Source organism: Amblyomma maculatum, chromosome 4 (assembly GCF_055883805.1).
Source record: "Amblyomma maculatum isolate TAMU_Amacu chromosome 4, ASM5588380v1, whole genome shotgun sequence".
In the NCBI taxonomy this organism is placed as follows: domain Eukaryota; kingdom Metazoa; phylum Arthropoda; class Arachnida; order Ixodida; family Ixodidae; genus Amblyomma; species Amblyomma maculatum.
Genome location: NC_139347.1, coordinates 39090846 through 39113880, shown reverse-complemented (window position 1 = coordinate 39113880; position 23035 = coordinate 39090846). Strand labels below are relative to the sequence as shown.

The following is a 23035-nucleotide window of genomic DNA, read 5'->3' as shown; positions in this document are numbered from 1 at the left end:
ACCACTTTGCACTGGCTCACATTGATATTCTTTCCCATGTGGTGGCAAATTAGGCCAATATCCGCTTTCTCATGATTTTTGTGCACCTTGGCTCGTCATTAATAGATTTCTCCATCTGGCTTATGTGGATACAGCCATGCATGTCCGTGGAATTTCATACATCACTCCGACTGCGCACGCAACAAACGGTTTTTTCATGCTTTTTCTCTTACTGCGGTTTCTTCTTTTGCCCTATCCTCGGGCACAAACAAACTTACATTCGTATGTTTGCCTTCTTTCACGTGGGCTGGGCTGTTGTGTTGGCACTTGGGTGAAACCTGGTAGCTTAATTCTTAGCCGAGCTCACCCACACCTTCTTGATGCGGGTAAGCTGAAAATGAAATTGGGTTAAATAAAAAGTAGGCGTTGCGAACAGTTTTTTGAGGTGGCTCGATAACTTCATCTTCCATCTTGTGAGCTCGAGATAGCGGGGTCGAATAGTGGCCGCGCCAGCCGTATTTCAATTGCGGCGAAATGCACAATTGCCCACGTGCTTAGGTTACATCGGTGCACGATAAAGGGGCACAAGGGGCAAAATTGGAGTTGTCTCTGTGCCTAGATTACCACGTTCTAACCATAAATGAAGGATTTTTACAAGAAACGGAGCTTTTATAACATAGCAAACATTTTTAAAAATAAAAGCAATACATGTGTAACCACCAGCGGCTGATTTCGCAAGTAAAATGCGTGCGAGGATATGGATTTTTGGCTCTGATCACGGAGGCTATGCTACAAATCTAGTCACTTAAATATGCTGGCAACCAGTGCTTTTTATAAGAACGTCACTAGTTTTAATCGAATGGCGGGAAACTTAGAGTTTAAGTTTCTCTGCGATAAATTATGCTCTTTGTACTGGGCAAGCTACAATACACCCTGAAGAAGCGGGTGAATCAATTTGCACCGGAGAGACTTATTTGGGGAGGTTGTTCTAGTTTCCGTGTTGGTGAGATGGTTGAGGTTGATATCGTGGCCTTCAAACGCGGCACTTCTTGCACCTCGAACGCAACTAGGGGATATTAAAGCCCACATTTCGAACGCTTAGAGGTTAGCACCCTACTAACAGACACGAAACACCTTGCGAGGTGAAACAAAACATATTGAGACAGTCCGCCAGGGTGCCAGCAAAACAAAACAAACAAACAAAAATAAAAGAAGGAAGAACGACCTGAAACAAACGAGATAAAACTGAAACAAACGAGACATTGTGATACACGCTGTCTCAGTGACATTCTTACTGTACTGTGAATTCACCACGAGCATCACCATCATTTCCACATTTTGCTTCGAGGAAAAAAAAAAAAAAAGCACAGCGTCGCGCTTCCTGCAGCGAACTTCAAACGCCTAGAAGTCCTAAATTTATTGCTTGTCTCCTAAAGTTTTACTTTTCTCTTTTATTTTCTTTTTTCTTTCCCCCTTTTTTGGTGGCGAGATTGGTGGTCACCACTTCCTCCGCCACTCTATCTGAGCCAAATTTTCAGCCTTAGTAAGCAGCAACATAAAACGCTCTGGGCCAAGATGAAACACTGAGGGGAGGGGGGGAGGGGGCGGGGGCACTCACAAAAACCTTGCCTAGGCTTTCCCGCGTCTAACGAGCCCCTGTGCCCCCCCCCCCCCCCCCACACACACACACACACAAAAAAAAGTGTCGACTAGTTACAAATAAGAAAAGAAAGGAAGATTGAGATGGTTAGGATACAGAACGGCTTGCTGGCCGCGAGTTTCCACACTATATGTTAGGAGCAGCGATGAATGTGCTAAGCTCCGGACTGCCGGCCATCGGCGTCTAAAACGGCCGCCGAATTAACAGCTCTCTTTCCTACCGCGGTGAGGAAGCAAAGAATAAGGCCCGAAGGACGAAACGGCGCGCGAGCGGGAGGCGCCCTTGGCTTGCCGGCTGTGCTTCTGCGGCGGCACAGACGCTATAAAGAATACAGCACGGCGAGAAACGAACAGCGTGCGCACATTTCCATAGGCACTTGGCGGCGTTGGCCACAGCTGGTGCGCCCCCTCCTTTCTTCCCCCTTCACGCCTCATGGTCGTCTTTCTTTCGTTCTCTCCCTCTCTATTTCTCACGTTCTTCTTCTCCCACCTTCACTCTTTCCTTATAAGTCCTGCAACCACCTGAACGTTGGTAGAAACCGAAAGGAAGAACAAGAAAACAGAAGACCTGCTCCAACCACCTTTCTCCCTTATCCCCTTGCCCTTTCCTTCCCCAACGGGAAAGAAATGGGAACGGTGTGAGAGAGGGGGGCGTTGGGCACCCAACGCCTCCCTTAATTTTGCTGGGCGCGCGCATTGTGGCGCCAGAACTCCTGCTGCCTTTGTGGGCCAGCTTCACAATGGATGCGTGGTGGGCAGACGCACGCTTTACTTATTTCGGGGCCGGAAGGGTACGTGCGCCGGGCAAAGTAGTACAGTTGAGGACTTCGCTGAGTGTTCTTTATTTGTTTGCGCGCCTTTTTTCTTCTTTTTTTCTTTTTTCTTCTTCTTCAGAAGTGTGAGAAAAAAATTCGAGGGCCCTCTCTCCACGCGCGCCCCGGTAGTGCTCTTGCCTCTCTCCCCATTTTCTCCGCACAAAAAGACTAGTTGGCTGCTGCCGGTGACTGATCACTCGCCTGGAGTTTTCCGCTCGGTGGTGTCGACTTATTGCGAGCCGAACGGTTGCACGAGCTGGCTGGGCTCGCTGCATGCGGGAGAGAGCACGATGGAAGAAGAAATCGATAGGTTTGCCTCTTTATCCGCAGCCCGCGTGCAGTCGTCTGCCTTCTGAAACTTGTGTCTTAACTCGCGGTAAGGAATTAAGTCGCTGCCAAAGAAGTTCGCTCTAACGTTCGCGCGCGAGTTTGTAATGGGCAAATGACGCCGTTAACACCTGCTACAAAGTTTAGGGCGTACTACAACATTTCTTCAGAGCACCGGTATAAAGCTCGGGCTGTCGCCAAGCTTTTTCATGGACGCCCTTGCAAAAGGCCTATTTTCTGCTGCAATATGTGTCTACAATATGTCTTGGCGACGCAGCTAACCAAGCCGGTACCTAACTAGGAGGAACTTGCGTTTTCACTCTGAAACAATTTACTCGAACTTCACTTTGTCACGTCTCGGCACTGAGCTCTCACCAGTGTTTCTTCATCGCTCTGTTATGAAGAACTTAAGCCACCGCATAGCGATAATAACAAAAGCCAAACTTCCTGAAATTTCTTAAGGCTATCGCAGCGCTTTCTTCAGATTAGTTGCGGCACTGCCGTTGAAAAAATCCCGAAAATACGGCTGTTATCGCGCGGATGTCAAGATAGAATTCCTGAAGACGAATTAAGATTCATATGGGAGATGGAAGAACGTGGAATGTCGGCGTCATTTTCGTTCATTCTTTTTTTTTTTTTTTTCTGCTCCAGAACTATTCAATCGAGTTTTCGGTCCGGATTTTGTTGACGCTATTAGCGTGAAACGGGCGCGTGTGTATAATACCAAAGCACCGGCATGGCATACGCTTAAGCATTCTTTAGACATGGGCCCGAATTCACACCTCCTTTGAAATTCTTTATTTTACGCCGGAACGGCAGTGATGTTGATGACTGATCGCCTGCCAGGACGTTGTTCTTGGCACCCCTAGGAAGTTCCGCTTTATTGAGTGCCGAGCATGCGCGAGAGAAAATTAAAGAGTGGGCGAAAGGCGTATACGCTATAGAACGAACATTTGTGCCGTCTAAATAAGAAAAAATGTATTCATAAGCGTCTTCCTCGCGAGAGCTATTTCACATTCATCACCGTCAACCCAGAGAGCTAGACCGCGTTAAGACTGAGCCACCTGCAGTTTACTTGCGCCTGTAAAGCATGCTTTTCTGCTAAAAGAGTATGCATGTGGCAAAGCCACTTTCAGGAACGAAGGAATGAATGCCGTGTATGAGGGCAGCGATCCGGCTGTCGTCGTCAATACAGTGAATGGCGGCAGCGAACTGGTAGAAAAGGAAGCATTAGAAAAATTATTGAAGGAGTCCTACGAGCAATAACTTGGATGAAAAGGCGCAGCACAGCTCATAACTGAAGAGGCATGTTTAAGGCCCCCCTAATTCCGAGGGTTATTATGAAGGCAGAAAGGAAGAATAAGAGAATTTGAAGCATTGCTGAGGAAAACTTTCGACAGCGTGATGAAGCCAAGGAGGTCAAGGGGTATGCAATGAGATATCGCGGTTTTTATTCATGCAAGTACCATACTCTATTTTTACGAACTTTGTTGTTACACTGTCTACATTGTTTTTGTTTTTGACCCTCCATTTCCCATTACTGCTGGTTTTGGCATCCTGGATTTTCCTCGCATAATGCGGTGTTATTGATTATAATAACTGCAATTAAGTGTACGATCTCCTATGAATGAGTGTTGACTGAAAAGAACCTTGTTGTACTCTAGTTTAAGCGTAAGTCGAAAAGGTCGAGAGAGCATTCTTTTAAGGCGATAGGCTGTTAGTCTATTTCTCAGATAAAAAGCACCAGGACAGCGTGTCGTAACAAAAAATTCTGCCCACGCTCTCCGGTCAAAAATATTTTTACTAAAAATGTCTTTAGCTGTGAGGTGGAATTCATGTGTGTTGGCCGAATAGCGGTGATTTATAATTATTTTTTTTATATTGAGCTTATTGCTTACTGTTTTTTTTTTTTTTTTGTTCCTTGCTCTGAACCGCAGCTAAATTATGCACACACGGCAGGCTACTTACGCTTACTTTCGGTGCAGGACACCGTGAGAAATGAGAAAACTGAGGAAAGGCTCTACTGTTCTTAGTAAGTTGTATTACTCGTTTACTTTTCCTTAGTGATAAACTGCGCAGTTGCGTTTTTATTTTTATAAACGACATATTTCGGCAATGCATATTCAGATGAGTTACCCAACTTTCGCTAACATGTTGGAGACGTAACACCAAGTGAGGCGAGCGTCTGCGCTCTGCAGACGCCCTGGGGTCACAAAAGTAATTACGAAGGAAACGCGAGCTATTCGACTACAAATTGCGTGCCAAATTCAGCTTCCAGACACCTATCCACAGTGAGGCTACCTTTTCCCCGCGAACAGGAAAAAAATACTCTGACACCCACCTGCTCCTATCTAACCTCACTGTAACTTGATTTGCTGAGCTGTGGTTTCTTGGCTGCTATTTGTAATTTACAGGCTAATAAGCACGTTGAAAAGTCCTCTCTTCTTTGATGCTGCTTTTTATTGACGAACACTACAACTCATGTCTCTTTATTCTATTTTGCATTGGCACGTCTAAATTAACATCGTCTCAGCTCTTAATATCGGGCTCAATCATTCTACGAGATGCGTTGAAGAAGACTACAGGACAAGTACTCGATCGCTTTTGAAGGAATAAACCCTGTATGGGAACGGAACCTGTGCTACTGCACCCCTTTTGAGCGAGAACGACTGATTAGATGCCCTTGTTTTTGCCCTTTTTTTCTATTTTAAATATTTATTTATTTATTTCCTCCTATTTTTTGCTTTCACTTTTTTTTTTCTACCTTCTCATTCTTCCTGTCTGCTTGTTTGTCTTTTTCCTTTCTTTCTTTCTTTCTTTCTTTTCGCCTTTTCTATGTATTCCTCCTTGTTCTTCTTTTCATTCATTTCATTTCATTTATTAATACTGTCAGCCTATGCAGGCTATTACAGGAGCGGAAATAGACAAAATTCACAAAAAAGGTACATTTCAACAACTACAAAAGTCCTTCCTTATTTGGCAAGGACACGGATAGACTCCCTCCAATATCTCGTCCATATACATGCAAATAAGAAATGCGCGCCCAGTGAATAAGAGAGAGACACGCAATATGGCACTCGATATTAAATGTGAAAACTTTCCTGTCTCTGTGAAACTACTCGCACTCTACCACGCTGCGTAAATCACATGTAAAGGCCGCAGCGGTTTATACTTCGAGGTTGACTGGTTAACTCTCCCTGAGTATTGGCAGCGCGCGTTCACGTTGCCTGCATTATTCGTTCTCGGTCTGCCAGAGCTGTCCGCGCGTCTGCCGTCCTACGCAGCAGCGCTGGCCAAATATAACGAGCCGGTGACAGGAAGCAGGCAGCGCCTGCTTCCATAGGCGCAGGAATGTGAAGCGATCCGTGCGGTAGAGCGCGCATGCGCGCAAGGGAAAGAAAAGAAGCATTGGCCGGTCATACAAAGTAACGCGGCAAGAGCTGTCGATATTTGCATAAGAGAAAAGAAAAGGCCAGAATGTCGGTAGTGGTCACTCAGTTTTGCATACTCCCTTTACTATGGCGCTTGGGTGCTGTGTAACGGCACGTTTAGCCGCCCTATTTGCTGCGTTTTCTTGGTTTTCTTTTTTTTTTTTTTTTTTAGCGTACGCTTGCAGCCTTATTCTGTGTATGCAGTGAGTTTCTGCTTTCTGCCGTTTCAACCTGCTGACACGAGCGGCTACAGAGCGGCAGCAATGGCGCTGGACAAATCATTCCTATTTTAATTCGTACATAATTCCTCACACCTATCTTCCTATTACCTAATATGTGACAAATGACCCCAGCGTGCATTTGTTAAGTAGCAAAACAAGTAAAAGTGAAGAGGATTTTTTTTCAAGGATAAGATAGATCCGGATACTGAGATCCGTTGGCGGAGCTGTATTGTAAGTCTGAACGGGCGTAAGATGCAGATTTTTCTCGCTTCCTGGTTTAGTAATCAATCAATTTATTTTGTTGGCGAGCCTTACTGGTTACAGCATATGTGCGTACTTGTGTACTGTAACGTTTAAGCGAGTGAATCGTTGAGCCAATGAGTTAGTGATTACAACTGGATGGATGAAAGCGGCAGAGAGTGAGTGAGAAACTATGAGTGACTAGGCGAACGGAGGCGGATGTTTGGTCGAGCGAATGAGGGTTGTGATTCAAGTTACGATGTCAACAGTGTGTGCGTGCACTACAGGAGCTGTTTTAAACGCTATAGCGTTAGCAGACAGTCCGGCGTTGGTATTGCGAGCGAAAAATCACGGGCATGCATCTGGAAGGTAGTTGGCAGGTGACATATGACCGTACATTGATTGGTCGTCGGGTTGCCTGGCGTCACAAGACCGCGTGACATATAACTAAGTTGGCAGGCGCTACCAACTCGGGCAGCTGCTTTGAGGTAGGAAGGTTAAATTGCAATCCTTCTTTCCAGGATTTTTGTATTCAGACCACGCAGGCACGTTAGTTCGGCTAGGTTAGAGTGGGGCTTTATATCTACTTATGTCGGGTGTTCTTTCAAAAACGTGGTACCTTACGGCTGTATGCTGATGAGTATGTCAGTCGGCGGATGTCGTGCTGGTGACCCACGGCGGCAGCGCGTACGTTCCATGGTGCTCATTTTTGTGTCCTTTCCCCTTTTCACCCCAGAACCCTTTTGATACTTATATATGCAATGGTTGTCATTTCTCTCTTTGTGTGTGTGTGTGTGTGTGTGTGTGTGTGTGTGTGTGTGTGTGTGTGTGTGTGTGTGTGTGTGTGTGTGTGTGTGTGTGTGTGTGTGTGTGTGTGTGTGTGTGTGTGTGTGTGTGTGTGTGTGTGTGTGTGTGTGTGTGTGTGTGTGTGTGTGTGTGTGTGTGTGTGTGTGTGTGTGTGTGTGTGTGTGTGTGTGTGTGTGTGTGTGTGTGTGTGTGTGTGTGTGTGTGTGTGTGTGTGTGTGTGTGTGTGTGTGTGTGTGTGTGTGTGTGTGTGTGTGTGTGTGTGTGTGTGTGTGTGTGTGTGTGTGTGTGTGTGTGTGTGTGTGTGTGTGTGTGTGTGTGTGTGTGTGTGTGTGTGTGTGTGTGTGTGTGTGTGTGTGTGTGTGTGTGTGTGTGTGTGTGTGTGTGTGTGTGTGTGTGTGTGTGTGTGTGTGTGTGTGTGTGTGTGTGTGTGTGTGTGTGTGTGTGTGTGTGTGTGTGTGTGTGTGTGTGTGTGTGTGTGTGTGTGTGTGTGTGTGTGTGTGTGTGTGTGTGTGTGTGTGTGTGTGTGTGTGTGTGTGTGTGTGTGTGTGTGTGTGTGTGTGTGTGTGTGTGTGTGTGTGTGTGTGTGTGTGTGTGTGTGTGTGTGTGTGTGTGTGTGTGTGTGTGTGTGTGTGTGTGTGTGTGTGTGTGTGTGTGTGTGTGTGTGTGTGTGTGTGTGTGTGTGTGTGTGTGTGTGTGTGTGTGTGTGTGTGTGTGTGTGTGTGTGTGTGTGTGTGTGTGTGTGTGTGTGTGTGTGTGTGTGTGTGTGTGTGTGTGTGTGTGTGTGTGTGTGTGTGTGTGTGTGTGTGTGTGTGTGTGTGTGTGTGTGTGTGTGTGTGTGTGTGTGTGTGTGTGTGTGTGTGTGTGTGTGTGTGTGTGTGTGTGTGTGTGTGTGTGTGTGTGTGTGTGTGTGTGTGTGTGTGTGTGTGTGTGTGTGTGTGTGTGTGTGTGTGTGTGTGTGTGTGTGTGTGTGTGTGTGTGTGTGTGTGTGTGTGTGTGTGTGTGTGTGTGTGTGTGTGTGTGTGTGTGTGTGTGTGTGTGTGTGTGTGTGTGTGTGTGTGTGTGTGTGTGTGTGTGTGTGTGTGTGTGTGTGTGTGTGTGTGTGTGTGTGTGTGTGTGTGTGTGTGTGTGTGTGTGTGTGTGTGTGTGTGTGTGTACTGAGGACCAACAATTCCGAATGGCTTCCAATCAACGTCCAGCTGCTCAAAACCATGAACCCAGAACTATGGGAAGACTTGGTATATAAAGGAGCGAGTGCATGAAATTTCGCGCAAGAAAAAAGAAAGAGAAAACTTCGAAGCCTTGCCAAAATAAGTTATGAGCTAATGAGCTCAAGAGTGCGAAACTAAGGTTTGTTGTACGAGATATTAAAATTTGATTGCTGAAGTTATTTTTTCACTTTAAGAGAGGTTGATGTCGAACAAGAAAAGGTTGTCCAGGAGAAAAATCGTTTATGAAAACAAAAAACAAAAAAAAATTATATATAACTATACTGATTTTCAGGTAACTGCAAAAGAAACGAAGGAACTGCAGCATAAAGTGCAATTTATTTTTTTCCCGTCGGAAACAAAAAAAAAACTGAGAAAATATTCTGTGGTCACAATAGATTTTATGTGCGGTTTTGAACAGTAAGCTTGCTGTGACAACAGAAATTTCTGTAGCAAAATCAGAATTTTGTGTTGTTACAACGGAAACTTCTGCGCACCTACAGACTACAGAGTAGTGCTACAGAACATCAGAAAAGCCTTCCGTTACGGGAGAACTACAGAATAATTTATTATATTTCGACACGGTTCTGTCGTTTTCTCCTTTTTTTCGACAGGAAATGTAATAAGCGTTGTCAAATTTTTATGTACTAAAAAAAATGAAGGAAACAAACAGGCTCATTTAGCATACTTGGTGAATAGGTAAGTGTAATTAAAATTCAGCCATTCTCGAAAATAAAGCCCACTGCCGCGTATCGATGAAAAAAGCAGCGCTATATACTGCGGTCTGGCACTGCGCTCGTGGTTTTAGTCGGTGGGGCGCAAGTTACCCTCATTACCCTAATTGCGCGTTCTGCCGATGGCGAACACGCATTCAAAAGAGAGCCATGCGCATAGCAAGCCGGGGGGGGGGGGGGGGGGGGGGGGGGTCGGGTCGGCGGAAGCCTTTTTGTTCAGCAGCGAAAGACAATTGCAAACACATTCTCGTAACGTGGAGGTTATACCCCGCTGCATTTGTCCAAAATAAATCTTCCACCGTGTACGGGGTGCCCAAATTCGCGCAGGACCTTATAGCTTTCTCTCCAAAGAGCGTAAAACGTTGGAAGGTATCGGGAAAGGTTATTATATGGAACTTATTTTAAGGGCTTGGCGTGCCAAAAACAATCGGAACGCCGAAGAGGAAAATTAGGATGACGTGGTTTCCAGACATGCGTAATTTAATTTTTTTTTGTTATTCTCAAAACTATGCTAAAGCAGCCAGACACCAGAAGCTGTTCCGAAATACGAGTTTTTTCTTTTTCTTTTGTCAGCTTAAGACCAAGCGGAATACTATTCAGCTTAGGTTATACGCTTGCACAACACTGAACTTTATCCTTAGCGCCTGCGCTGTAAACGAGTCAAGAAACTCCTTGATGACCATATAATACCTGTACAACTTACCAAAAGGTGATAAAGTTGGTACTGCTTCTTCCGGACGGTCGAGCGTTATGTGCTGGCCTGAAAGAATCTATCCCGCTGCCCCAGCCCCCGCGCAGCGGTAGTCTGCGCTGCCCGAGCCGACAGAAGCCGTCTTCTTGTTGGTCGACATCGCGGGGAAGAGAAACGTCTTCTCCCGATCGAGCTGTATGTAGTACGTGCTGAGAGCGACGCTGCTCCTGAATCACGTCGGCTCATTCTGACCGAACCGGACGGGAAACTCGGGCGCGCGCATCGCTCTGTGTGTATCGCATTGTGTGCACGTTATGCCCGCTCCGAGAAGGAAGGAACAACGACCACGGTGGGGAGCTAAAAACCTGGCGCCCCGACCGCAGCACCGGTGCCAGCAGGCAGTTCACATGCCGATCGCGTCTCGAGGCGGAGGGCACACGGCGAGTCACCTCGTGTATAAGAGCTGGCCTCCTTTCCCTCCTGCGGTCGTGGCTGGACGCGGCGTGGCCGTCTATATTGGCCTCATCCGCAGGCTGCGTCGCAACAAACTCTCGGGCCATCGACCGTTCTGCCCCGCGGCGTCGTCAGATCCTCCCGAGCGTCGACGTCGGCGTTGCTCATCGCGCCTGGTATATTCATGCGAGCGCCACCGTCCTTGTAAATGATCCGTTTTACTTCGGGCCATTCGGTGGTGGGGTGTAGCCGTTTTTCTCAATATAAAACACCGCCACCCTTTGTTTCCGTGTACCCGTGTGCTGAGTGCTACTCTCCTGTATTCTTGTTGTTGAAGAGATCTTCGTCGGGGTAGGATCACTTGATCGATGCATCGAGGTGTGTATACTCGCTGTTGCATTGAATGACACCATTGTTGTAATTTCTCGAAACAAGGGGCCACTTGTCAAGTGTATTAGTCTATGCCTATCTTCCGATGTTGTGGTGTAGTCAACCAAAGAGCCTTCTGGTCGAGCTACCTGCCTTTCTTGATCGCAGCAGCAAATGGGAAAATATGCTTATATAAAATAAGCATTTCTTTTCTAGTATGTTTTCTCTGTTGATCTCTTTGCTCGTTTGCTTGCTAATCCCTCTAGACTTAGTGCGCTAACAACAGAGTTCCCATTAACCGATCTCGCCGTTGTCTTTATCTCTGAAGCCAGCTGTGGGAAGAACTGCCAACTTGGGCGATACTTTTGCGGTCAGCATCAAACCAACCGTGACCCTTGGATTCGAATCAAACATCATGCTCCGAAGCACAAGTCGGTCGTTAATTATTTTACCATTTTTCTTCCTGCTCTTTATCATTTCTTTACCTGTTCAAGTTTAGTTTTGCATTGTTTATTTGTCTTTGCAGTGAAATGTTTACTTTGTACCTGTTTTAGCGCAAGCGCTTCCAGTATATATATGAGCGCTAAACTTGATTCATCAGCGCTGCTGCGCCATCTTTGACCCCACCACAGATTGGCGTTGATCCCACTGGGTCCAGCACTGGACCCGGCTGCGCCCCACGGCTTCGGCGCCATGCTAAGGTGCTGTCCGGCCATGCTCGCGGTGCGGCTCCCCCTGTTGCTGCTACTGCTTGCTGCACACCTCCATGAAGCTCAGGCCTGTCCCCAGCGATGTCATTGCCTTGAACTTCAGGTGCGTATTTGAAGTTCGGCCGTATTGTTCACCAGAACCTCTACAAAGTTCTGCATTAATATCTTTTTGTTTGTTTCTTTATTTTGAGACTGCGTGAAATGCGCGCAGCTTTACATGCTTGGGGGATCAACAAGAACAATTTCCATCACTGCGTTTAGGGATTTCATTAGAACATTACAGTTGTCGTCGCACCGGAAGCCTCGTGTTCTCTAAAGAAATCCTCCAATTGAGCGAAAGAAATGTCTTAAAAGAAGTCACAGGCTGGCGCGGGAGCTCACGTGGTGGAGTTTTAATGCGTGAGCATTATCTGCTCATGCCGCAGAAAAGCGTCCGCAGAAAGTGTGCACAGAAAGTGTCTATCCGCACTGGCAAAATTGGCCTCCCAGGGCCTAATGAAAACCTAGCTTGTACGAATTTTACTAAAATTCTTCTTTAACCTAATTTAAGTATGGCCAATTGAAACGTCACTTCCAAATTTAGGTGGGCAATCTCCAAATTGGCAACACTCAATGAAGTTTTATGTTGCTCATTAGAGTATTGTAGTGCGTGAGGTTTAACGTCCATGGACTACATGCAGGGCACCGTAGTAGAGGTCCTAAGTGCAGCGGCGTGCGCAGGTGCTGTGCCAGGAGGCCGGATACCGCGAACTGCCAGCGCCCGTGCCCCGCGCTGCCGTGGCGCTGCTGCTGACCAGCAACCAGCTGGAGCGACTGGCCACCGACTCCTTCCGTGGACTGGTGCGGCTGCGCAAACTCATCCTGGACAACAACCGTATCCAGACGCTGGCGCCGTTCGCCTTCCGCGGACTGGCCGGCCTCGACGAGCTCAGTCTGCAGAACAACCCGCTCACCGTACTCTCACAGCAGGTGCTCTTTAGACTAGCGTGCTGTTAAACGAAGGTCGCGCTGCGGTATAGGCAGCGACGCGGGGGTGTAGGCAAAAGCGCAGCATTCTCTACACTGCGCCAAGCAACCAGGCGACGCTGCTTTCGAAACATACACGCGCGTGCGAATATTTTGCCTGGAATGGAGTTGTGCACTTTTCAACCTGGCGGATAGCTGCGTCAGGTTCCTTCTCCTTCCTGCAGTTGGAAGCAACAGCGCTGCTTGGTGGGCAATTTGATTAAATTACACAAAATCGAGAAAGCGCCATGAATAGAGAAATGCTGATCTTCTGCATTTATATCTTTATGCCGACGGCGCATGACGGAGGACAGTGTCACAGTCGGCGCGGAATATCTTTAGAACGTGAGCTCCACTGCTAGCATTCTTCAAGGTCGGATTGTTCCACTATTTGACCTTGAGCGCATCGCATAGTTTTCAACAGCCGCCAGCACGCGGCCTTATCACTGAGACTGTAGAACATGAGACTATCGTACTCATGTTCGTTATCGCGAGACAAAGATTTATCACTTTCTTTGTAGTGCGAGATGCGCTGGGATATTTCCCGAGTGATCACAGCGAAGCACAACTGTTTCCGTATCGTTCCAGACGATGCCGTTGTCTTCTTTGCGAACTTTGAAGACCGCCTGAAAATGCTTCGGGCAGTGCTAGACGCAATCAAGTCGTCAGGGCTAACGTTGAAAAAAGTGAAGTGCCACTTCGCTTAAGAGGAGCTATTGTTCCCGAGCCACATCGTAAGCAATGACGCAGTTTGCTCAGAACCGCAGGAAACTACTGCAATCGCACAGTTTCCGCAGCGTAGTAACAAGAAAGCTGTGCGCCGATTCCTTGGGCTGTGCGCGTACTGCCGGCGATTTGTGAGGGACTTTTCGCGTATTGCCGATTCTCTGACGCAGCTTACAAAGGCGGACGTCATTTAAATCTTGAGACAGTCCATGTCCTTGGGCACTTTGATGAAAACGCTGAGACAAAAATTGATACGGACACGAGCAGTATGGGCCTCGTGCCATTCTCGTTCAGAAGAGTGCTGTTCAGGAGAAAGTTATCGCGTACTCTAGCAGGTTCCTCATCTGAAACCGATTATTTGACGACCGAGAAGGAATACATCGCGATCACTGGGCCACTTCGAAGTTACGTCCATACCGATCACCAGGTGCTGTGCTGGCTCGCCAATTTGAAATACCCATCCCGCCATCTTGCCCGATGGAGACTGCGTCTTCAAGAATTTGACATTTCGGTAGTCTATAAGTCTGGCTGCAAGCATCCGACGCAGCCAACTCATCCCGAGCCCCCATTGACGCTCCTCAGAAAGAAGACGACGAAGACACTTTCTTGGGTGCTGCAGCCGTTTGGCACAACAGCAGCGCTCGAATCCTGAATTGTAAAACCTAATTTATTATCTGGAAGGCAAGGCCGCTTCCTATCCTGCTGTCTCCAGGAGACAGTTGTAGGCCTTCGCTTTACACAGTGGGGTCCTCGTAAAGAACTTCTCTCTAAAAGAAACACTTATCTCCTTTCTGTCCCCAATAACCTCCGGGAGGAAATTCTGCAAGCGTCCCGCGATGAGGCGACAGCCGGCCATCTCGGGCTTTCTACATTGCAAAAACATGCTTTATTTTGATCTGGATAAGGCCTGCTCGCATAAGGTCTGAAAGTATGCACATGCAGGCCAACAGCATGACAAAGGCAGGCTTCTCGAATGAACTGGTGGCATCCGTGGTCGAGAGCCTGATAAAAGCGATTAACACTGTGAACAGGAGGTAACTGCTGAGCGACAAGGCCAAGAGTGGGCTAGGTGCATAGTACTGCCTTACGTTCATCAGATTACGCATCAACTAAGAAAGGTGACCGAGAAAGCCAACGTCAGGGTTGTGCTTACTGCACCTAACAAACTGGAAAAGCTCTGTGAAGTGCTAAACGATGTCATCGACAGGTAACTGCCATGACAAACAAAACATGATGATCCGTTTATGGCGTGCAGGACCAATGCGTTCCAAAGAATTCCTTTATTATGAGGAAAATGCTACATTGGTCAAATTGGTCGCTGCATAAATGTGCGGCTTATGGAGCATAGAACAGTTGTTGCAGAAATATCAGAATCAAGACACTTGGTGGCACATTGCAAGCGATTTAAACCCAAAAACGAAGATTCTGCCCCACTTTATGAAAAAAAAACGTGTCATACGAGTAAATGTAGACTATAAAGAACGAGGTACCCTGGAAACCTTTCTCATGCATATTGAAAAACTATCGCCTGTCAGCAAGCCGGGTGTAATCCTTTCCAACAAAGAATTAAATTAAAAATGCTTGCTAGTCATGTGTTATTTGCCTATAAAAGATATGTGTTTTATGCCAGTAAATTCAGTTGATGTCTAACGTTTGTGATGTCTTTTTTCTCTTTCATCTTCCGTGTCGTTCGCGCTATAAAAACCGTGTTTTTAGTGTTAACCATATCAAATGGGGTTTGAATAGAGTAAAGAAAAGGTACAAAAATTCACTCCGTTGTGTTCATAATGTCGATCCGAAGAACTGATACATAAAAAATTTCAATTTTTTTTAAAGAAAGATTGGCCGGTGGGCGCCGTGAGCGCTTTGATTTGAAACATTGGGAAAGAACGGCACACAGACGGAGATAAAAGCACGAGAACATAACGTTGCGGTAATAACAGGACAGTTTATTACCGGAATTTAAGTAAAATAATACATAAAAGAAGCTGTACCGTTAAGAAATACTGGACTACAGAAAGCTACTTTGCTGTGATTCGGGACATTTTAAATTTCAGTCCTCGTGCACTCCATCGAAGAACCCTGGAGCCTTTGAGGTCTTTACGAAAACAAAAATTGGGTTGGTTGGTTTATGGGGTGAAAAGTTCCAAAGTAATTCGGGCTATGTGAGACGCTAGAGTTGAGGACTACAAAAAAGGGTACGGACACAGATGGTGGCGTAATAAAAGCCAACACCTCGCGCAACGCACACACCCAACTTTTTCTCAACTTCGAGGCATGCTCTGGCCGGATAGCATGCCATATGCTTTGGGAAGGCTGGACAGTGGCCGAGTCGCTAGTCACTGAAAACACGCAGACTGCCACAAAAACCATTCAAAGCTACTATAAGCCTGGCTACTCAATCATGAATAAGAATTCTGGTGAGGCAAATGCTCAGTTCGACATCTGGAGTTGACAGGAGTGTGTGCAGTATTGCATTCGTCTTAAATCGTGTTTCCAAACTTAGTGTGGTATGTATCTATGAACTTGTATAGAGCACTGCACTACCGGCTTCACTATCCTGGCATCCGTCGCAGGCGCTGTCCGGACTGAGCCGGGTGCGGATGCTGCAGCTGGGCTTCAACCGCATCGCCCGCGTGGAGCCGTTCGCCTTCGCCGGCAGCAGTGACCTGGGCAGTATCTCGCTCGAGGGCAATCCGCTCGAGCTGCTGCGGTCGCGTGCCTTCGCCAACCTCAGCCGGGTCGGCTCGCTCAGATTTCCTAGGAGCCTCGCCGCCATGGAGGTATATAATATCGAATAATAAAAGACGCTTTGAGCTGTTCCCGCTGTGCTGTTCGGGCAATGTCCAAGGTGCCTGGTCTGTTCCTCGCGAGCGCCCGGCCCCGCAGCTCTTAGATCATACTGGTTGCGAGACTCCTCGCAGGGACCACTGAAGTCCAGCACTCTGGCCCCATGCCCAGAAGTCATTGGCAAATTCTGGGAAAGAGTTTATAAACGTTATTTTTGTTTTTCACATATTGCATAAATACACCATAACAATTATTTTATCCACAGATCCTCTCTTGTCAGAATTGTGGATTCTTGCTATTTGTTTTCAAAAACGCACCCTGCTGATTTTCGATGGAAAGTCCTAATTACTCAAGAAGAAGGATTAGAAGAAGAAGAAGAGGGCTGGTAGCTTACGCTCTCACGTCATACTCTTAAAGGATGAGCATGAGTGCACCACAGGCTTTAAATGCTAAATTTTGCAGCGCATTGGAAGCTTCGATCATTTTTATCAATTATTTAACAATAGTACCTTACAGTGTTCTACAGCTGCCTCACAATGTTTTTCAAAAACCCGTTGGTTTTTTTGTGGTAGATTTAAATGCTGGGTGCGAACTCCCTAAAGATTTCAAAAGGAAATTTTGCTATTCATCGGAAGCTTAGACCATTCCCATCAGCATGTACAGGGTCATCCACTTCTAGCTGTAACAAAGACACGGCTTTTAAAGCAACATTGCGTCTTATTCAGACGCATATCAAAGCAAAGCGGCAGAAGTAAATAGAGATCCGGAAGAAGTGCTTCGCATTGCCTGCCACATAGCTTTATGCGGCCGGGTCGAATTCAATGGCGCTTTAAAAGCAGTCAGAGTGTTATAGCTAGAAGTGGACGACATATGCTTTACAGTATCCTATACAGCTGCCTCTCAATTAAAGAGGTGTCCCGAAACCTGGACTTGCAAAGCTTGCATGTTGCCCAGACTGTCATGGCGCTTGCTGCACTCGGACGAACGTCTTAGCGAGCAGAATCCGCCGATTGTATCATAAAACAATACTTATCTGCTCGCTTTTGGGTTACCACGCGCTACTACGAGAATAACCGATGGTCGCTTAGGGCAACAAACTGGATTCCAAGGGAAGGAAAGCGTAGCAGGGGGCGGCAGAAAGTTAGGTGGGCGGATGAGGTTAAGAAGTTCGCAGGGGTCAAGTGGATGCAGCTAGCACAGAACCGCGTTAATTGGAGAAATATGGAAGAGCTGATGATAATGATGATGATGATGATGATGATGATGACTGGACGTTTAAAGCCTAAGAAGCCGCTAAAAAAGGACCTTCACTATATTACTAAACGCATAGCCGTTTGTCCCAAAACTTTTCACGCTGTGTAAACGCAGTTGAGGAGAGCATATTGATTTAAATCGCATGCTTCGAACCTTTTAACACATGCAGTGCAAGGGCTTTTACTTTATTTTGCACTAAAACGTGGCCGCAACGCTGTGTCTTCAAATAAGAAACTGCGTTCATGAAAAAAAAAACGTTATTTGTACAGTTTTAATGTTCAGACACCGCATGCAGGTCACAAAAAGTGACTATAAAGTCGAGAGGTAACGCCGAGTATAGTTCCTTGCTCCTGTGTGCCCCACCGCAGTGATGCAGAGTATAGGGCTCTCGACTGCTGTACCCAAAGATGTGGAGTCGAATCCCGGCCGCGGTGGCCACTTTTCGATGGAGGCGAAAAGCAAGGCGTCTGTGTGCTGTGCGATCTCAGAGCAAGTTAAATAATCCCGGGGGATCGAAATTTTTGTAACCTTCCACTACGGCGTTTCTCATAGCCTGAGTCGCTTTGGGACGTTAAACCACTTAAGCAAAACCAAACCAAACCAAACCTTGCGCGTGTTTGCAACCGTGTTCTTTTGACGCTCGGAACTTCTGAGCTACTCACAGATGCCACTATTCAAAAATACGAGCCAGCGAATCCAATATTTCCCTTTTTGTGTTTTCCAAACCAATTTTTTTCAAGCTTTATTGTGATTTGAGCGCCTTTGCAACCCGCTTTTTTACTTCTGTAGTTTGAGAGTTCGTGTACATGGTCTTTGCTACTGCCTTAATCACTAGTCGCATAATTATTACTCTATTACTTAACACATTCGCATTAGCACCGTAGTGTTTAGTTAAAAACGACAGGACATTGATATAAACCTCGTATTAACCAACCCGAGCGTGTCTTCGTGGCCTATAGGAGTAGCCTGATTGACTCGGGATCCAAGGGTCCCAGTGTGTTCGTTTCGCATCTCATCCTCCTGTCTCTTAGGAGCTGTCCGATTTGTCAGCTCCTGCCAACTCGGTCATGTGGTCTCGTGACGTCACCTAGCGACTCGCGATCAATGTCACCTGCGGACTGTCACCAGCCAGAGGCATGCCCGTGATGCTGGAGAACGAGGCCGTTAATGTACGATGAGAGGGCGCTATTTTGACTAATGTGCTGAATGACAGCTGAAAGGGGCAAAGAACCCTGCACCCTCCGAGGAATGGTAGACTGTGTTCACCGTTATCAAGACGAACCTTGCCGGCACAACGACATGCACCTGCCTGCCCTGGTGGAATTAACTGAGCCGTATGTGTTGAAGCGTAATCGGTGAGCGTTGGTAGTGTGTAGAAATTCTCACGTTGCCTCTTCCAGGACAGCCGTTGATATGCCGTGCTTCTTGATGACAGACGTAGAAAGTTGCACCCAGGGTTTAAACCTGCTCCATTCGGGGAAGGACGGTCTCGAGGTTGGTGTAAAGCGCGAAGAGTGAAAGGTAAGATTATTTGGTTTAGTTGGTTTGGTTTGGTTTATGGGGTTTAACGTCCCAAGGCTGCTCAGGCCTTGGGACGTTGGGATGAAAGACGCCTAGTGGAAGGGTACCGAAATCGACCACCTGGGGTTCCTTAACGTGCACCGAGGTCGCACAGCACACAGGCGCCTTGCTTCTTGCCTCCATTGAAAAGTGACCTTCGCGGTCGGGAGTCGAACCCGCATCCTTGGGCACAGCAACCAAACGCTCCAACCACTGCGCCACCACGGCAGGGAAAAGATACAGTGAACATCAAATGTTTTGTGAACGCAGAAGAGGGTTCATAACAAGAAGGGTTGCAAGATTATGGCAGAGAGAGAATAGAATAGAATAGAAAGGCAGGGAGGTTAACTAGGCGGTGCCTAGTAGGCTGCCCTGCACGTTGGGTGGGGAACAAAGGGAGAAAAAGGAAAGAAGGGGCCCATGAGGTGCACCCTCCTGTTGTCATTTCGTATGCATGTTCTCGGGCGATTAGTAGCAATGCAAAATTATTGGTCAATTGACTATCGATGGCATCGATTGTTTTTTGAAAATATAGATAGTACTACTGTATTGAATGTACTATCAACAGTAGAATCAACAGTATTGCTATTGACGGTAAGACTATCCATAATTGTGCAGTTGTTGGTCAGCAATGTTGTCAAAACATATTTGACATATAGTACCCGACTTGTTTCATAGCTGTCGTACCAAAGCGACTCGGGCTATGAGGGACGGCTTAATGGAGCGCATTGAGAGCGCGCGGTTGATTTTTTAGAATCGTTACTATTCCGTCTATCGACACTACTAACTATATATTGATATTCCTATCGATATTTTTTTTTTTTTTTTGTATACCACTGACAGTTCTATGGTGGCCCAGCTATCGAGTTTTTTGTCTTTAGCGATTAGTCGAATACTCCGCAACGACAATGACACCTTCTCCCCCACGCAGCCGGATACGTTTGCGGGTCTCAAGAACGTGAGCCTGGTGTCCCTCGAGGCACCCCGTCTGGAACGTCTGCCGCAGTTCGCCTTCCGGGGCCTCGAGCACGCCGGTGAGCTCCTCATCCGCGACGCCGAGATCGGCCTCATCGACTCGGGCGCCTTCACGGGGCTCAGCCACGCGCGCCGCGTCACGCTCGAGGGCTGCACAGTGGAGGCCGTGCGCGCAGCCGCCTTCGCCGGCATGCGCGCCGTGGGCCAACTCCGACTCAGCTCCAACCGATTGGGCAGCGTGCTGCCGGGCGCCCTCGACTCCTTGGACCAGGCATCGGTGGGACACGTCCTCCTGGCGGGAAACTGGTTGCCCTGCGACTGCCGCCTGCACTGGACACCGGAAGCCCTGAGGCGGCGAGGATTCTGCTCGGCGCCCGCGCACCTGCTCAACGCGTCCGCCGCTCAGGTGTCGTTGGACACGCTGCCGCGGTGTCTGCCCGAGCACTTCGTACCTCATTCGCGGCCGCACAGTCCCCTGTCCGGACGCCAGCAGACCAGCACTGGAGCTCCGCCGCTGAGATCCCCAGTCCTCGTCGGTGTTCTGATTTGGGTGGCCGTTGCGCTGCTGTCGTTATCCGTTGTGAGATGCTCGCCACTGCAGCTCTTTGTGGATATAGTGTGCCTCGTGGGAGATGGCCTTTGACAGCCTCCTGTGTAATAAGCCTGTGCAAGAACGGCTGGCGCTGCTTTTCGCCCGTTGACAACTGTGAAGGTTGCTAACAGTTATGATGTCACAAGTCGCCAGCAGAGGCAAAGGTTGGAAACATTGGGGCGCGCTCTCGGTGTTTCAGGACGAAAGCAGCAGGTGACGTGCAGCTGACTATGAGCTGGAGCGGCCGGGCTCGTCATTGTCTGTTCACACTGACGTGATAATGCGTTAAAGCTGGGACAAGAGGATCTAGATGACGGCGCCCTTCTTCTCTCGAATTGTTTCTCTATTTCCTCATACTATTTTTGGTTGCACTGTTACGCATCGCACGATACGGACTGCGCAGCGAGAAGTTGTAATGGTTTAGCTGCGCACGTGCGTTTTTCCTATAGTGCTGACGGCATTTTGTTGCATTGCACGTGCACTGCTGCATTTGCACAAAAACCCAGCGGCATGTGCACTGCGCGCTGTTCGCTCCCCTCCGCTCGCGGGCTGAAAGCAGCAGTGTTGACTCCCCGAATCAGTAAATTGTTAATGGTGGTCGGGGGTGTAACACCCCAAACAAATGTCTGACGTGCCTCCAAGGAGGGGAAATTTTTGCTCAACCACTCATCAGGTATCGTACGACTTTTTTTGCGCTTATTATTTTGCATCAGCTGCTCGTTTCGCCATACTAGTGCACAGACACCAGTGTTGGTATCACGTGGTTGATATCTGATGACAGTTACCTGACCGGCTATATAGTCTACAAGCTATATATAGGAACACGACATGCGTTTGCGGTTCTGTATGCTGCTCTGACGTCTTTCGACTCGTCGTGCTGACTATCTTAGTTCAAACGGTATATTTCACGGTCACTAAAACGACTGAGTAACCACATGGTAACAGAGTTTTATGCTGTAAGGAAGCGAGCGGAGCCCTGACTACAATAGTTGGGAACATGGTGGAAAATGTCTGCAACGTGTCTGCACTTCCCCCTTTGTGCAGTGTTGAGTGGACCTGTGGATCTGGGACTGGACCAGCCACGTGTCCTGCTTTTCGGTTTATCGCGGTTGTAAGATGAGTAGCGGTGCGCGACCTGGCAAATAAACGACTCCAGCCGCGCGTGCGATTTCAGTGTGACCGTGTCACCTCTTATCTAAAACTGCAACGCTGGGCTTGCCTGCACAAAAGAATACCGACGAACGTTCACCTTTTGATCAACACGTGGCTGGGAGCGCAAAACGTGCTGTACTGTCCGGCTGAAAACAGTCTGGTGCTGCCATCTGCAGCCTAGCCGCTCAGCCACGAGGTGCCTTGAATCCAGGCTTACCGCAGGAGGGCACGAGCAGCCAGCGAAACGATGACGAAACGTAGGGGCCTCCCTCAATGCGCGCGCCCTCTCCTGCGGCGGAGGGAGGGAGGCTTCGATCCGGAATAGCTAGTGTGGCGCTGCTAGCGTTGCGTCATTAAAGCCACTGGAGTTCCAGGGACTTTATGCGTCATGAGTGTTATGGAGTTCTTAGTTGTATGTGCAAATTGTAGGATACACAGATTAGGGGCGAGAAATTGAATTTTCATTTATAAAATTAATTTCATGACAAGTAAATCGCCGATTGACTTACTTACGCATTCATCACCACAAATATTATCTGAAGACTTTGCCTATAGGATCGCCACTCTTATAATAAATTTTAGAGGGCAGGATATAAGCCGCGTGCTTTTATGTAGCAGTACATGGTTTTCAGCAACTATTAGAGATAGCGTCTCTATGTTTATGTCATTTTATTCAGTAATTTGTCTCCTATCTACTGCACTAAAGTTATTCTTATAAATAAAAATTCGAATAAATTCCTATTATTCCCCCTTCGGATGCTGTTATCTAGGACGTTTTTATTATTTTTATAATAGAAAGGAACCATCCATAGCGTATGATTATTTTTAGTTCCTTTCACATCATCGTTCATTATGTAGACAAATAGCTTTCCAGCATATATTAGAGAGTCTCAGCATAGCCGGGAAGCTGTACGTCTGGAACGTTCACCTAGCTGTTGCCGTTGCCTGGCTTGATTTGCCTCGTCATAAGATATAAAGTTGACGCGCACAACCAGACGAGGACGGTAAACGAGAGACACCGTCTTTCACCGTCCTTGTCTGGTTGGGCGCTTCATGTCTCACCAACACGCCCAAACAACCACTCTCCTGGTCGTCGGAAAGATTTAGCACCACTGTGCGGGGAAAGATGGTTACAACTTTAAAGGGAAATTCCGGCGGCTTTGAGCATTTTCGAGTTATTGGCTGTTTTGTATTTCAAGTTAAGATCGATCCTGTATTTTTTGCAATGCGAAGTCTTCAAAAAGAAGCAGGAAATAATTTTAAACTAGCGAGAAGACCCAAACACGCACCGACACCGCGAAATTGAAACTGCACATATGCCTTGGTATGACTATAGGCTG

General features: G+C 47.4%; 1 protein-coding gene across 1 annotated transcript in view; it reads left to right on the top strand.

Moving 5' to 3' along the window:
- LOC146190771 (uncharacterized) overlaps positions 1-21972 on the top strand; it is a 68670-nt gene extending 46698 nt beyond the window's left edge. The window contains exons 2-5 of the mRNA XM_084601154.1: positions 11564-11744; positions 12362-12610; positions 15949-16155; positions 19908-21972. Coding sequence (XP_084457280.1) covers positions 11625-11744; positions 12362-12610; positions 15949-16155; positions 19908-20594 — 1263 coding nt within the window. The 5' untranslated portion in view covers positions 11564-11624 and the 3' untranslated portion in view covers positions 20595-21972. The remainder of the gene's footprint in view (positions 1-11563; positions 11745-12361; positions 12611-15948; positions 16156-19907) is intronic.
- The last annotated feature ends 1063 nt before the right edge of the window (positions 21973-23035 follow it).